At 34.7% G+C, this 17071-nt stretch overlaps 1 protein-coding gene across 1 annotated transcript in view; it reads left to right on the top strand.

Moving 5' to 3' along the window:
• LOC133534414 (mucin-2) overlaps window positions 1–17071 on the top strand; it is a 76596-nt gene that overhangs the window by 9200 nt on the left and 50325 nt on the right. The window contains exon 3 of the mRNA XM_061873511.1: window positions 12874–12917. Coding sequence (XP_061729495.1) covers window positions 12874–12917 — 44 coding nt within the window. The remainder of the gene's footprint in view (window positions 1–12873; window positions 12918–17071) is intronic.

Genomic DNA, 17071 nt, shown 5'->3' with positions numbered 1-17071 from the left:
CAATTTTGTATTAAGGAGATTGTGGGCGGTTTCAGACTAATGTTTATTTTGCGCGTAGGTAGGTTCGGCGTTACAGCGCGCTAAATTTCGCTACATTTGCTCTATACGCGCTTCTAAAAACGACCTTATAAATAGGCGCATATAAAACCCCAGCCGTAACTACCCTTAAAACACATAAGTAACATACAGTAGCCTAAATAAGTAAGAGAAAAACCGCCTGGTTATTCTTTATTTTAAGGTTAACATCAATTAAAAACACTTTAATTATTTCCTACATGTACGTCTGTCCGTCTGTCTATCAACTATGTGTTATTACGTTATTTCAACTTTAAGGTAGTGCGTAGGTAACGATGTAATATTATATTTTAGTAAAAACAAAAGCAAAAGTGCATTACTCTCTGCTCTCGCGCATCTTGGTATGACATAATGGCGCTCGATCGTGGTTCAATAAATCATTCTGTATAAAACACGAGTCATTAGTTAGGCGTTCCACTTTTATCTCGTTGCGTTAGCGCTTCATTTCCATAGAGACATGCGATACGAAATGAATAGGCATCCCTATAAATATAACCCTAGATAAATATCCATTTCTTAATCAACAATTTTTTGGCTACTTTAGTACGGCACACCAGCAGCATGCCGAGAAAAAACAATTTTTCACCACACCAACTCGTAAAGGCTCTCTTTACGAGTATTCTTCCAAAACTAACGAGAATGTTGTATTTTATTCACAAGAGTGGCAAAGTAATTTGATGCAAATTTTGAGTTCTTTCATGTTGGCTGATTGAACTGACTTTTGAGTGATGATATTGAATGATAAATACTGAATAGCGTTCATTTGCATATAGTTAGTATTTTCCTCGTATTGGTGTGTGATACGTGTTGTATTTCACTCGGTAGCCAAGTCTGTGTAACCCTCGTGCCTTGAAAGATTCCACGTTTCGAATCATTTACTATGCTTGTGGTTATATACATTTCGTAATTTGTTTGCTTACTGAGGTATCAATATTAGCACGAGGAGTTAAACAATTTTGCTCCCTTGCAAAATAAATAAGTAAGGGCCCAGACTTAGAGGCCTAAAAGGGCCCCTGGGCACTTGGTATGGCGCTTAAAATTTAAGGGGGGGCCTTCTCCATCTCAAAACCATTGCTAGGGTGCCTGGGTTCTATGCCCGGACCTTGTGGGCCTAGGCGGAAATCCGACCCCGAATAAGTAACAATTGTTGTAGATACACCTGAATAGTCTGTAGGTATAATCTTAATAAGCTTATCGAAATAATGCCCAAAATTAATGTCATAAAGGAAAAGTCCTTCTTTAAATTAATCCAGTACGTATAGGTATACTCGTATATCTACTTACCTATTTATTTCACGTATATTCAAAATAGATAAAAAATTACTACCCGGAAATAGTACCTGTCTTCTTCAAGTTTATATAGAATGCAATGAAAATAAAAGTGATTTCAAATACAGCAACACTACTTACATTAAAAAAAAAACTAATTCCATACATTAGAATAACGAATCAATCAACTTTTTGCAAGCTTGTGTTGTGGAAACATGCGCAGTCGCCGGCGCCGACCGCGGAACTCGCGCGCATCTTGCAACTGATAAGCAATTAGTAGGTAGTGTACTAGTGTAGGTACTACACCTAGAGAAACTGTCTTTTGGCACAATCTCGTGTGCAAGGTGAGGGTGCACATTCCATTCACCACATAATTTCAAAAGGAACGAAATACATCTTTTATAAATTGCAACGAAAATGGATCAGAAGCAGAGCCAAATACCGTAGTTTACTAGAGTCCTTCTAAGTTAACTCAACACCGACTTTGCAGCGTCAAGTGTGGAAGTGACACATTATGGGAGATTACCGGTCTGCCGTGTCACGCGCAACTCATGTAACTTTAAAACATAAGTTTCAATATAATTACGTTTAAGGTTTTAATGAGTCAGTTAGTAGTAATTATTTTATAATGTACCTAGATGTAGGAAATATGGTCACAGGCCCTATGGCCTTTAATATTTTTTTTTGTATAATTGTATAGTTTTCATTTTATTCGAGTTAAGGAGTTCCGCGTGACCAACTCTTGTATACTATATTGGTCACACAACGGCATGTAAGTTAAGTGTAACATGACATACGCGTGACTTATTTTAGATACATTTGAAAAACTATTATAAGTATGCATATGATTCGTCGGCTAGTTATGCGTAACTGCGGTAACTTAAGAAGCAATGGTGATATTTTGGTAAGGTTTTAGTTGTGCCAGTCATGTATATATCATGCAACTCAGGTCAAAGGAGTTTTGTTTGACGCCATAGGCAAAAAAAAAGTTACCTATGTAACTTAATTTACTTAGTCATAAGTTTTTCTTAGTAAATAGTTAATATTTTCAACATTTTCTTTTAGTAGATATATATTTTAGTAGATATGATGATGATCATATTTAATGGTTTCAAAGACGATTTAGACTAGTTATCCGTAACACATGTAACTTAAGTTAACGGAGTTGCGCGTGTCAGGGCAGTGGCAGTGGTAGCAATACGAGTAATAACATTCAATGAAACCGGAACTACCAACTTCTTAATTGTCAGTTATTAAAGTGTGCGTAGGCACTCAATTGAGTAAATTTACCATAACCGTGGTAAAGGGCCTATGCAAACACGTAATATCATTATAACATAACAATAATTGACCTTTCTACACACTTTGAGTATTTTTAAAGCATTTGAAAGTAAAGTTGCTATCATAACTTCATAACAACCGATTATAATTTGTCAACAGCAACGCACGGAATTGTTGTTATTACTGACACGCTAAGCCTCAAGATGGTATGGACATTAATTGACGGATACTAGGTAAATTAAATATTCAATAATCCATTTAAGACCATAAGAGTAATACAAATAACTTAATTTTATATATAAGATTGCTACATGCCAAATGCTTACAACATGTCTATTGAAATGATGCGATGGTTAAAGATAAACCTAGTAAGTAAGTAAAGTAGGTAGATTTAAAATACCTAAGCAATTTAATGTACACTGGAATGATGATGATTTCAATTTTACTAGAATTTTGTTAGTGAATATGAATAAAACAAAATTTGTAATCGCTAAACAACATTTTACGGGGAGTCTACCGTCATTGGTATTTTTTTTAATCGCTTACATGAATGTACTTCTTTCCCAAATTTAAGATTACATTAATATGTCAACATGTGTACGTTTCCAGTGTAATTTGCGGCACGCACAGGTCATAGTGCACGGTATTGCGTATAACGATAGAGTTATTTAAAAACGATTAGCGGAACCAATAAAACGTTGTCTACAGTTACATTTTAACATTATCGAAATAAAACCTATATTTGCTTAATCATGATTTGTCTGCCATAATTTACGTTTTATGGTTAATACACATGTGGAAAATACATTCTTACGAGTGTATGGTTAGAAGTGAAGTAATTTCATAATTAGCCTTTATATAATTTTCATGTCAATGACGCCATACTCGTGGTCACATAGTTGTTTAATTCTGAATGATCGCGTTTGTACAATAAAATGAGAATCGGCGCAACAACACTCCGCGGTGAATGTACATAAGCGAATGTTGGACGAGTCCACCAGGGAAAGGACGCCACCACTGCAGAGTACTCTAGCATTTCAGAGGGTTGATTAGCGAATGAAGGAGGTAGGGTAGGATTGATTGATTGTTATTCTTTACTTACTTCACATGGTGTCGTAACAACTTGTAATCTTGAGAGTTAAGCTAATAATAAAATAGTCACAAATTGTTATACAATAGAGCCCTGTATAAGCTATCCTACACCGGCCAGGTACTCTGCTAAGCTCCCAGGCTAGTAATGGGTAAGGGCATATACATATTGTGATTTAGGCCAGAATATAGTATTAAACTTAAATGTATTAATTATTGAATCAACTAGCTAACTATCATTGACACGTGAGTGATAAAAATCTCCCAATTAATACATTAATATACCTAAGGTAAATGTTACATTACAACATTCCCATTAATCATCATTTTATCATCACCAAAGGTAATTCAACAGTAATAAAACACCTCGATTGAATCAGACTACGGTAAATATACATTACTGATTACTTTAATTGCGAAAAATAATTGGCCATAAATAATTTAAATAATGAAGAGCTGTAAATTGTGGGGTGTGGTTTAGTAACAGAGTGTATTGTTATTTCAAGGGAACTTAAAAGATGATCGTAGGCGTGGTCAATTAATTGTTATGTCGGTGTTTAAAACTTTGTAATAATTGGTGAGTGTCTAAGTGAAACTGTGATGTATTGTTCACGATTAAGATGACAATATCTAGTACAGGGAAATTAATGTATAATATAGCCTTAGTACACTATTATTATCTAGGTGATTGAGAAAACGATTTTCCGAAGAATGCTAATTATGTAGATTGATTAGTTTTTGCAGTTTATTAAAATTGTAGTTTGATTTTTAGAATCTATTTACAAATATATGTTTGTACAGGTTTCAACATTACTGATCGTTTAATAAAGTTAATTATAAGCTTAGTTAGTTTATAAGATTTCGTAGTAATTTATACGTAATATATGTTTAACAATATGTGGCCCATTGAAAGGTGAAAGCTCTGTGCACATGCTACTCTGCGAGACACTTCGGAAGGAAGGTCACGGGTGTACTCTACAAGCACAGCTCGCGCAGTTGGCTAAGTTCCATAGGTCGCGATATTTAGGCTCTTTGCTACTCATTATTGTTCCTTGCAACTGGTAAATTTACACATCAGTATGAACCATACAACATACAATCGAGTATCGTACATTTTTTAAGTACATATGTCCCTTTAATATTTTGATATAGGCACGTAAAATGCTAAAGTGCGGTAATGTAGCACTACATGTGCTGTAAAAGTACATTACGATTAAGTGCGAAAAGTAGGAAATTCGCAACGAGCGGCGATAAAAAAACACGAACGAAGAGAGTTACTTATACGCACGTGTATCGTAAAACGCTTTTTTTAATTTACATATAATACAAAAAGTTGTTAATTAGCAGGCGACTGATCTGATTAACAACTTTTTGTTCATAATTATTAACCATTATATTATATTTATATATCAATTGTATGTACCCAATGCTTTAATCTATGTAGATAGATACATTCTTTATTCATACCCACAACATACATGGCATTGACATCATAACAAACAAAAAAAGTGCAAACTTAATTTAATAAAAAACATTTTTTTTTGTCAATTAACACGCCATGTGTCGTGGCACAGAAAAGGCGCTGACTCAGCATGATGATGTAGTAAGCCACATCGCTGGTATTCTGCCAGTAAATGTAATTGTTTCTAGATAATATTTAACCTTATATTAATTGTACCAAACTATTTTAGAAACTATATATACATATGTACTTACGATGGAAGTAACCTCATAAAGTTGCCCTATTAATTAACAAGATTCATTTGACAAAATTTTAAATATACCGACCTTCGATAATAAATATATCAATGTATATATTCCTCGATAATTATGGGAGCAATTAACTATAAATGATTACATTTGCAAAATGGAAGGTCAGCATTCTAATATATGGTTTATGTCACCTATACCCATTAATTGAAAGTACACTAACATCGTTTACGTTCTCTAATATATATGTATAGTCGTTTTGGATCCGATTCTTGTAACTAGCATTTTATAGTTCTGATATACAGGTGTAATTACTCGTTAAGTGTTTACATTTGATTATTCCGTAAATATAACAGATAAGTATCAAAAAACGTTACCCGATGAGTAAAATTACCTAAATAACGTTTATTAATAAAACTAAATACATCCAAAATACTCAGTTACATTCGTTAAGTGATTGAATATATCTACAGTAAGACATAGAATTATGTTAAATGGTTACATGATTCATCCGTAGTAACGTAATAAAACTTTTTTTTCCGAAAAAAAAAATTATAAGGACATGTTTTTGGTTTACAGTTGCTCGAAGTAATTTCCTTGTTGTGTCACACATTGACAGGCCCTATTTATTGTTGAAACTTAATATTTTGGATATATCTACTTTTATATAAAAAAAATATTGATTTAATTTTACACGCTGGGTATTAACGTACTTTTGATATCAACTAAACGGTTTTTGATATATTTTATAATTACGGAATAATGGCATGTAAACACTTAATAATAATAAATAAATATAATAGGACATTATTAGACAAATTTACTAAGTCCTACATTAAGCTCAATAAGGCTTGTGTTGTGGGTACTTAGACAACGATATATATAATATATATACAAATTTATATAAATACTTAAATACATAGAAAAACACCCATGACTCAGGAACAAATATCCGTGCTCATCACATGAATAAATGCCCTTACCAGGATTTGAACCCGGGACCATCGGCTTCATACGCAGGGTCACTACCCAGTAGGCCAGACAGGCCGTTGAATGATTACACCCTGTACAGCTAACGCCTGCATATAGACAGATTATTTTTAATCTAGTTCACACTGGTTCTTACTGAGAGGCGCGTTACTCTAACTAAGCTATTATTAAGTACCTACGTCACTGGAAAAAACGAATCGACTGAAAAAATAGGTAAGCAGGTAATTCACAATCACCTACGAATGTCAGATATAGTCAGCATCAAAAGTAGCGGATCAAACAAGGTGTCAAAAGTATCTACCATTCTGTAACAGCTTAACAAAATTTGATGGTTCTATATGTAGAACAATTAAGACGGTAGAAGATATACGTTGAACGTCAATTTTAGAGATTCATCTATATCTGGAAAAGTTATCCGGAATATCAGAACTTTTAGCGCGTTGTTTCATCCGCTACTATTGATGCTGACTGTACCTACTTTTACAAATTGACTCTGATGTGATGGAATTATGGGTGAATACACGACACGACACACATGTTCGATGTATTATTTAGGTACTTCTTAAAACTTAAACTTTATCGCACAAAACTACTGTTTTAGAGCCAAGACAAAATGATAAAATAATAATTTAACCTCTTGATATCACCGGTAATTTTTTTGTGCATATTCAAAAATCTATTCCGAACTTTTATTAATTTACTAAAGGTTCCAAATTCAAATACAAGACGACTGCTGGTCTCAGCAGGAGTTAATCATACAATGTAATACCTAACAAACTAACCATCCGACCAGAAGCATGCAAGCCTAGTAATTTACAGCGTACTTAACTTGGTTTTCGTAGAATTCTCGGTAACTTCTAACATCAAGTTCGAGATGAATGCGTAATGCGTCCCCTATTTCGCAAACGACATAATACGAGTACTCGCTTAGGTACGTACTCGTCTTTGTACATACATAATAGATCGTAGCGGTGAATGATATAGTACCGCAAATGTTAATTAAGGGATATTGCGAATAAAAACAGTTAGGTACCTATAGACATCATTTAAACCTCGATTATTATGATTTATTGTGGATATATGAGCAGTATATTTGTATGATTTATGTAAATAAACAAACGAGTCGAATATCATTGAATCTTCTGTAGGTAGAAATAATAGAAAATAAAGCAGTAATGTTTTTTAAAGGGGTTACGAATGTATTTATAATTATTGCCAAATTCTCGTAACAATACTACGTAAAGACGTGTATTATGTTACTTATAAAAATAATAACGTCGACACTGACGTCGACACGATATTATTACCTGTAAGAAATTTAATACGGACACATATGTGCCATCAAGGATGATTTACGAGGATCCAAAACTTTATCCAGTATCATAAATCCCTTCATGGTCCTCAGGCGTGAAAGCACTTTGACCATGACTTTTAAAGTGGAGTGAACGGTCTTGTGCAGGAACTCCATAAGATATTCTGAATTTACTTACATACAGATAATTTGTAAACTTGTTTATAAGTATAAATTACGTTTACTACAACTACTACAAGGTCGTTCTTTACATTTGTCGTGCTGTTTTATGAATGAACGGTATATAGAAATATAATACAATAGTTAAGTATAGATCCAAGACAAGATAATCCGTAGCTAGGTACTTATATTTACATCTTAAGGATACCGAAACCTTTATTTATTATTTTTGTTTTGTACAAACATAATCACGAATTGTTTATATTGTTTACACAAATCAAATCCGCTGAAAACGGCGTGCGACGCGTGCGCAACTTTCTTGGCCACGCACGCGACGGTTTCACCCTCAGACGATGACTCCAGATGATCATGATGATTAACGTGAATAATTGGATGTTGCACTGTAAAACACAGAGTATATTACCTGTCAAATGCAATTCGTTCTTTGTTTCATTTATTGCATTAAATTACGAGTAAAGTTATACTTTAGAGCGATTGCTTCTGAACAGATTAAAGACCTGGTAATGAAGTTTATCATATATGGTGTTTTATACGCACATACACAGAAATATACAATAATTTCTGATTTCCACTAAAGATTCACCTGTATAGTAAGCTAAATATTTAACATAATAATCCGAAATACGTGTCAAAATAACGACTGGTCTGGCCTAGTGGGTAGTGACCCTGCCTATCAAGCCGATGGTCCTGGGTTCGAATCCCGGTATGGGCATTTGTTTGTGGGATGAACACAGATATTTGTTCTTAAGTCATGGATGTTTTCTATGTATATACGTATGTATTTATCTATATACGGATGTATATCGACGTCTAATGACCATAGTACAAGCTTTGCTTAGTTTGGGGCTAGGTTGCTTTGTGTAATATTGTCCCCAAAATATAAAAAAAATATTTCATGTTTACCACCTTGATCTGATTTAATGCGCTGTTCATATCATATCTTCTTACTCTTGACAACAGAGAAACAAAAACTGTATCAAGGAAATGCGTAATGTATGCATGGCTCGTTGCGGCAGCACTCGATTGTCAACGGAAGGCGCGTGCGACTCATTTGCATATTGATATGCGCAGAGGCAATTCATTCTCGATTTTCTCAATGGTGCTCCAATGTAGCTCATTACTTTTCACAACACCAACTGGTAAAAGCCCTCTTAATTGTTCAAAAACTAACGAGAAAGTTGCATTTTATCCACATGTGGGGCAAAGTAATCAGATGCAATTTTTGACTTATTTCCTAATGTTATCTAGTGGAATTGACTTTTTAATGATAATTTTGAATGATACATTTTATATTACGTTCATTTGGATTTGATTTGGTATGATTTTTTTTTGGTATTTCATAGTTAGTATTTTCCTCGCGATGCGATAGTGTGGTGAAAAATTATGTTTCACTCGGAGGCAAAGTTTGTTTATCCCTCGACTCAAGTTACAAAAACTTTATCACGGAAATTTGTCAAGGTACTTAGTTGTTTATATATTAATTGTATTTAATTTATTCAGCCGACCGACCGGTTTGGCCTAGTGGGTAGTGACCCCGCCTAATGATCCTGGGTACGAATCCCGGTAAGGGCATGTATTTGTGTGATGGGCACAGGTATTTTTTCCTGAGTCATGGATGTTTTGTATGTATTTAAGTATTTGTATATTATATATAACAGTGTCCGATAACCCACAATACAAGCCTTCTTAAGCTTACCGTGGGACTTTAGACATTTTGTGTAGGAATGTCCCTAATATAATATTTATTATTTCCTTTATTCGTTTAAAATCTTAGGTTAGATTATTTATAATATGATATAAAAGTAAAATATATAAACACTTACAAAACAATACAAAATCAAATCCCTATAATATTTATTATTATTTCATTATTTATTTTATTTAATTAATTAAAGTCTCGTCTAAGCGACAGGTTGAGATGTGACTTTCACATGACTGATTTGCAATAAATCAATTAAAAATATGCACACATGGTAGATGAGTACACTTGGCATCCTGTCAGACAAATATGTCTCTTCTTCAATAGGTAGGCATCTTATTAAAGACAACACCGTGAAATGCCTATTTTATTGCTCCCACTTAGAAAATAGTCAATTCCGTAAAGTCTATAAACACTACACTGTGCTTGTCAATATGTTAGGTAGGTATAGTAGGCTCATTGTGTAACATGGCATCACAAAAGGCCATAACTATAAATATTTCACATCTACCTATCTACTGTGAGTTTTACGATCGCATATGTTATATACAAGTTTCCTAGTAATTGTACGAAGCTAAGACAAAAAATATTTTGTGCCGTCATTACTCTGTCAAATATATTGCTTATTGTACCTAAATATTCTATTTTCACATTACAGCATAATTACTGTAGTCAAAATAGTACATTACGATACAAGTGCGAAAAATAGGAAATTCGAAACGAGTAACGATAAATTAAAACACGACCGAAGGGAGGCATCTGCCTCTCGTTTTTATAATTTAGCAAATTGGGAGCGTGCACGACTGTCACGCAACCTAGTGTCCGCAAGTCTAGGGGAAAACGTCAATTCACTACATCTTATAAAACTACTCCAAAACTAAAAACTACTGAACGGATTTTCATACGACTTTCATCTATCAATAGAGTGATTCTTGAGGAAGGCTTAAGTATATAACTTGTTAAGGTTTTGTGTAAATTGTTTGAAATATAACGATGTTTTCGGAAAAAGTCAGGCTGGCTAGGAGCTTTAATCGAAAACGCTGCCTAATCCGTTTGAGCTATAACAACACAATGTATGGTGGGGTTGTTTCTCATTCATAGGTCTACAAAAAAGTCCGCGATGTGAAATGTCTATCTTTTAAGGATAATTTACTATATCCATTCTTAACTTCCAGAAAAAGATCACGTAATATGTGGCATTTGCAAAGCTATTTACATGGATACATTATTAACAATTATCAAAATAAATACGTCAGTTATATTGAGCATTTCATACAGATTACAATGGTCCCTTACACCATACAATTGAAATGAATATTTCAGGAGTAATTGTAAATCAAAGTTTCATTTCGAGCCATATAATTGTACGAAATGTTAAAGACGCTATCCGCAGTTAGTTCAAATTTTTACCACCTTATGCGCTGGGATCGCTTTACTTACCCCCACCACGCACTTCGCACGGTCCCATGATACGATTAGGTCTTATATGGATATGGATGTAAGATTTAATAAATAAATTGTGTGTTTAGTAAGACTTATCTTAAACTATTATTATTATTACCTACTTATTGTTTCTTATGTGCTTGGTTCCCACTCATAAAATAATTAAATTTAGGACTAATATAGTCTTTGTTTACCGCGATAGTTATCCATAAAATAAAATAATTTATTTAAACGGATAATATCGCAATAAAACCTGTTTAAATAGTTTTATTTAGTTGGAAACCTACTAACGTTACTAAATAAGTTATAGTTTTTTTCCTTGCATAGATGTATGGCGTAGTACTTTATAGAAAAAAAACAGACTAGGTACATAGACTTCCCCAACGAAAACAAAGCCGAATCAACACATCAATGTATATGTCAGTCACAAAGGGGTTTTAATTCCTTTCCATTCGTAAACTTCCGATGATAGTTCCGCAAAGCGGAGGAATTGAAAGTGTCCCGGCCCCTGTGGACGTCGTCCTAATCGAGCTCTAAATTTAAGCCCGATTGCTTTTTATAAGGCGGTCCAAGTGACGAGATGATCTTAATATTGACGTGTACCAACCGCTCCTATCTATATTATACTTTTTTACTTTGATAAATTGCTGGTTATGTTTTTTGTACGAGTTGCGAATTACCTATTCGCATATGTATCGTACAACGTTTTTACAGTACATATGGCCCTTTAATTGTTCGACACAGTAACGTAATATGCTAATTTTCGCACTAGTGCTATAAAGTAGCACCATATGTACTGTAAATATAATTATAACATATTTTTATGGCGATTTACATTATTATATTAATGATTATTATAATAAGCGACGGTTTCCGTCTTCGAGATGTCATGACATGACATAGATTTAGGTACTCACTCGCGTCGAATGATAGCTCCTATTACAGTTACTTCGAGTCTCTTTTGGTTGAGCTTAACTGAAAAACCAAGTGTAGATAAATGTTACATTTCTAAATAAAAAAAATTAAAGTGCTAAACTTCCACATGTCTACAAACATTTCACGTGACAGCTACCTACCTACTCCAAATAAATATAAAATGTCATAGGCACCATAATTCGACGTGAGAGGTCTATAAAACATTATCTACTCTTAGCTCATACTATACTCATGGTTGAACAGTATAGGTTAGGCATTTCGTAAATATCAATAATAATAGATTTATATCCTGGCAGACATGAGGACTAACCTTTCTAAATAAGTAGAACTAAAGATACCAATGCAACGATCAAGCAGTATCTCATCACGGTATCTCGACGACACATTTCTCCAGACAATGCGTAGTGTCGAAACTAATGTCGTGTGTCGACACTAGACCTTTCAGATTATCTTGTTAGAGTCCCGAGAGAAATGTCGGGTTGGGTAAGAGGAAGCGGCAAAGGTCGTGAAGATGCTATTGTTGGCCAAATTTATTTGCCCGGTGTCAAAGTGCATTCTAGATGGTAATAAGTAACACATTCTTAGAGCTTGTTACCATCCAGCTGGGAACAAGTAAATACTTGTAAATTTATGCTTGGAACGAACTATAGGGATACGTTTCAATATTTATTATGACATTCACGCCGATTACGCTGTCTATCTTTAGGGTCGGTTTTATACAGTATTGACAGTTAGGTCAGAAAATAGGTAAAATCACGGGTTTTTGTTTCTTCCAGATCCACTTAGGCTAGAGATTGCGGTAAAATTTAACATATTATTGCATGTTTACCTAATTGTTTTTGCAAAGTGGTCTAATACTAATCTCACTCACATTTTCTTTTGATTTCAGTTGTGATCTTGGTGCCGGTAAAGCGGTTTCAAACAAATTCTTGGGTAAGTCAAAAGTTCAGAACGTAATATATAATTGCTTGTATTAACTAATTTATTTAATTATGCAATAATGACTTAATGTGACTTGCAATGGAAGTGGCTCTGTAACTATATTATAATGGCTTAGATAGGAATGCGTAACAGGGTGAACAATTGTTCCCATCCTTATTGCTCCACATCTTTCTAAATGAGATGGATAGAAATTAAGCTATTTTAATTTCTTTTTGTAGGTTCATTGTTTTCTTAACTTTGATAACAGGTTATAAATACCCAACATTCGTAGAAAGATTAAACTGTGTTACAGTGCCACTACACTATTAAACAATCACCTAATGCGGTCGCTGAATCAAAGTATGGGGTTTCTAAGCAACCGATGTTGTTTGATGTGGAGAACAGCGATACAGCAGACGACGCGACATAATTAATAGAATGAGCAAAATGACAAAACTATCTGTTATTTATTTAATGCTTTCCTTACATGATTTTAAATATAAATCCCTTTAAAACCCACTCTACCTCATCAAGTGATAAAGAAATAACGTAATGAGATTAAATAAGTACCCGATCAGGCATACGACTAACACAGATAGTGGTATGACAAAGTTCATCGATAAATCTCGAAACCTATGCCCCGGAACCATCGAAACAAAATTGTAATTAAGCCCTTATCAACTTCATCTCGTGCAGAATGATCGGTTATGAGCACCTTACACAACTAATACAGCATCATTAATAGGTAGTTATTTACATAAGCATGCAACAATAGGATCATGGGAACGGTTCTGGGCGTTTTTAGTGTTGCGAATGCCATGTGGATTTCGTGTTACTGTGTTATATTTATTTACTTTAGTGGCTAGATTTTGCGATAATCTATTTTATAAATACATGTTCCTATTAAGCCAGTAATTAATTGCCACCAGTCCAATGTACTTATTTGTGCAACAATATGATAGTATTAGTGTTATTTTGATTGCGTTGTGTCTACAAGTGACGTTTATTTGATCACATGGATAACATCATCCGTTATACGCCTGCAAATCGTCACGTTGGCCATGATTCATAACAGCTGGAATTATATATGTAACTTCAAAAATATTTAAAAAGTTGGTAATTTTCGTTAATCAAGAGTTCCCTAATACATATATACGACTGAAATGAAATCGCTAGTATTTGTTAATTAATTTGGGGAAATTTGAATACAAAAGTATATTTAAATAGGTCTCCCTGCGAACCCTTCTTCACATCCTACCTCCCTAGAACATTTTCACTTTCGTACTAACTTCAAGTGTTACCTACCTAAATCTACAATGGCAATGAATTGTAATGAATGGATCAACAATCACTCAAACGGTCATCAAATATCAACTAGTGCATTTGGCCAACCTAACTCAGAACTAGACTTAAATACCGAATGAACCTTTGAAATTGGAGCAATTGCGACATTGTCAGTACTTTATTGAGTAGAATACCCTGAGACGACTACCTGTGGTAATTTTGTGTAGATGTACTCTTATTTTAGGTCCACAACTCGAAATGAGATGTGACACAATATCACGTCATCTAGATTTTTTTATGATTGAGGAGGCAAACGAGCAGATGGATCGCCTGATGGTAAGCGATTACCGCCACCAATGGGCACCTGCAACAACAGAGGGGTTGTAAGTGCGTTCCCGGCATTTAAGATGGGAGTACGCTCTTTTCTTGAAGGTTTGAAGGTCATATCGATCCAGAAATACCGCAGACATTTATTCCTTTAATAACATAGAAAACATCAACATTTGACTAGCTAAAATGTATGAAATAGCCATTTTTTGTTCCCTTAGTGAAAGTTGCTTAGTTCTTAGGTATATATTCACATAGCAAAATTTTGCCGGGAGTAAAAATAAAAACATTCTCTAGAACAATCCTAATATAACGCGGTCTAGTAACTGCACATATTACGCTAAATCAATATATGTGCTAAGATCAAGGGTAGAGTCACCTTGATATACATTATATTAGATTATGCTAAATACCTCTTTAGTTAATCAGTTTCGCCTAAAGTATGCTGACGGACGCCTTGCGCTCGATGGGTTGTATGAATACTTTTCAATAGGTATATAAATAGGTACTATGACGCTTTTCAAGTTTATATAGTTAAGGTATTACTTAATCCAAACAATGAAACTTTCAATTTAAGATACGTCAGAATAACTAGCCAAGTGCGCGTCATTCGGACGAAGGGACATGACTATAACTATAAGGTTTCTGTTTTTGCCATTTTGGCTACGGACCCCTAAAAAGTGACCTTCAGGCCTTCAGTGCTCAATGCTGGATTTATACCATTGAAGATGCTGAAGGTCTTAGTCACTTTTCTTTTGATTAAATCGGAAATCCATGCTAATTAAAGCAAGAAATATTACTTTGCTAATCCGCGAGAAAATAACGTGTTAGTCAATCAGTGCTAGCCCGTTATACTTACTTGCGTATTTTTACATGCAATTAATGGATTAGCAAAGTAATATTTCTTGCTTTAATTAGCATGGATTTCCGCAAAATAACGCCTGATTCTATGGCATTCATTTCAGCAGAGATTTGGCAGCGAAGTAGTAATATTTAATAAAAAATAATTAACTGCTCCTTAGTTGTATAAGTTTTCGAAAAAATAATGATATAGGTAGATCAAATTTTTTTAGGCAGACTGTCTTTAATTAAGGCCAGTTAATCACATAACACGTAGGTAAAGCTAAGCTTTGATACTTAAGTTTTAATAAAGTACATATAAAGATATAGTAGGTTTATAATTATCGGAATTACCTAATCATTTGTCATTTTTTAAAGTATGATTGCAGGTACTATTTCTAGTATCTCTATAAAATATGGAAGCAATGAAACCAACTACAGGTAGGTACGTGCAAAAATTATATTGACTACATAAAATTCACGCAATCGACTTGTTTCTCAAAAGATCTGTTTTATACCCGCAGTAAACGAAACCATTCTCATATACGATAGTAAATCTCTCCAAACCCTCCATTAAGCGATACCATCGTATGAGACAATGGCGTGTCCGTATGTATGTCGGTGCGTACGTACTCTTGCCGCTAAACTGTTGCCGAAGAAAAAGTTCAAGGACGTAATGGTTACTATTGAGTCGTGTACGGACAGCACATAAATGGCAACGCGATGGTAGTTAATATTTTTATAAGTTAAATGTTATTTTTCATATATGTACCTTTTTTTATAAAATGTTCGTGAATCTTTTTCTTACAAGCATGCTCAGTGATGCATGAACATAATATTTAGTATTTTTATTTGCACTTACCTATTTTCTAAATAAAAGTTACTAAGTAAGATTTTTTTACATCATTATAGTGGCACACATGCATACGGTTAACCAGACCGGCTACCATGAGTTGCGTTCTCGCTCGCGAGTCCATACTTGACCGCGCCATACTTGGCTTTAAGTCGCGCTCGATGTATGGAGTCGCGCGCGAAAACGCAACTCATGCTAGCAGGTCTGATGGTACGTAGACAACGCAGTCAATGCAGGTTTCGTATTCGCGTTTTCATCCCCTAATCTAATAGGTATGAAATGAAGATTGACTACTGTACGTAGGTAAGGGATTCACGCCTCGGTCTCGTGTCTCTTCGCAAATAGACCCCGCATAGCCAACGTGCATATCGTTCACGCTCCGTGGCGAACGTTTATGCAACTGTCATAGTCATACTACTGTGGAAGAGTGATAGAGAGAGATGACTACGCTACGCCACGGAGCGTGAACGATATGCACGTTGGCTACGCGGGCGGCCGACATGCAAATCGCTTACGCTCTGTAGCGATCGAAACGCAACTGTCACTGTCGCACTAATGTAGCACTAGTGATGGAGAGACATAAAGCATTTCGTTGTCGTAGCTTTAGCGATTGTCACCTTGCCTAGGCCAGTTGGACCTCTTACAGGGCAGATCTTTTTAAATCCATATGGATTAAATTTCTCCAAAGCAAATTACTCGCATCTTTCATATTTACAATTTATTATTATATCTCCTTGGATTTCACGGGCCTATAAATCCCGGTCTTTTGATAGGCTTGCGTGGGGATATAGATCCAACACGTAGAGGCCCCTTGGAGAGCTTTAATGTCATGTAGAACGCCTGCTGGAACCCGTTCACAGGC

This window comes from Cydia pomonella, chromosome 2, assembly GCF_033807575.1.
Source record: "Cydia pomonella isolate Wapato2018A chromosome 2, ilCydPomo1, whole genome shotgun sequence".
NCBI lineage: Eukaryota > Metazoa > Arthropoda > Insecta > Lepidoptera > Tortricidae > Cydia > Cydia pomonella.
The sequence above is the reverse complement of the archived record's forward strand: the minus strand, read 5'-3'. Positions and strand labels throughout refer to the sequence as shown.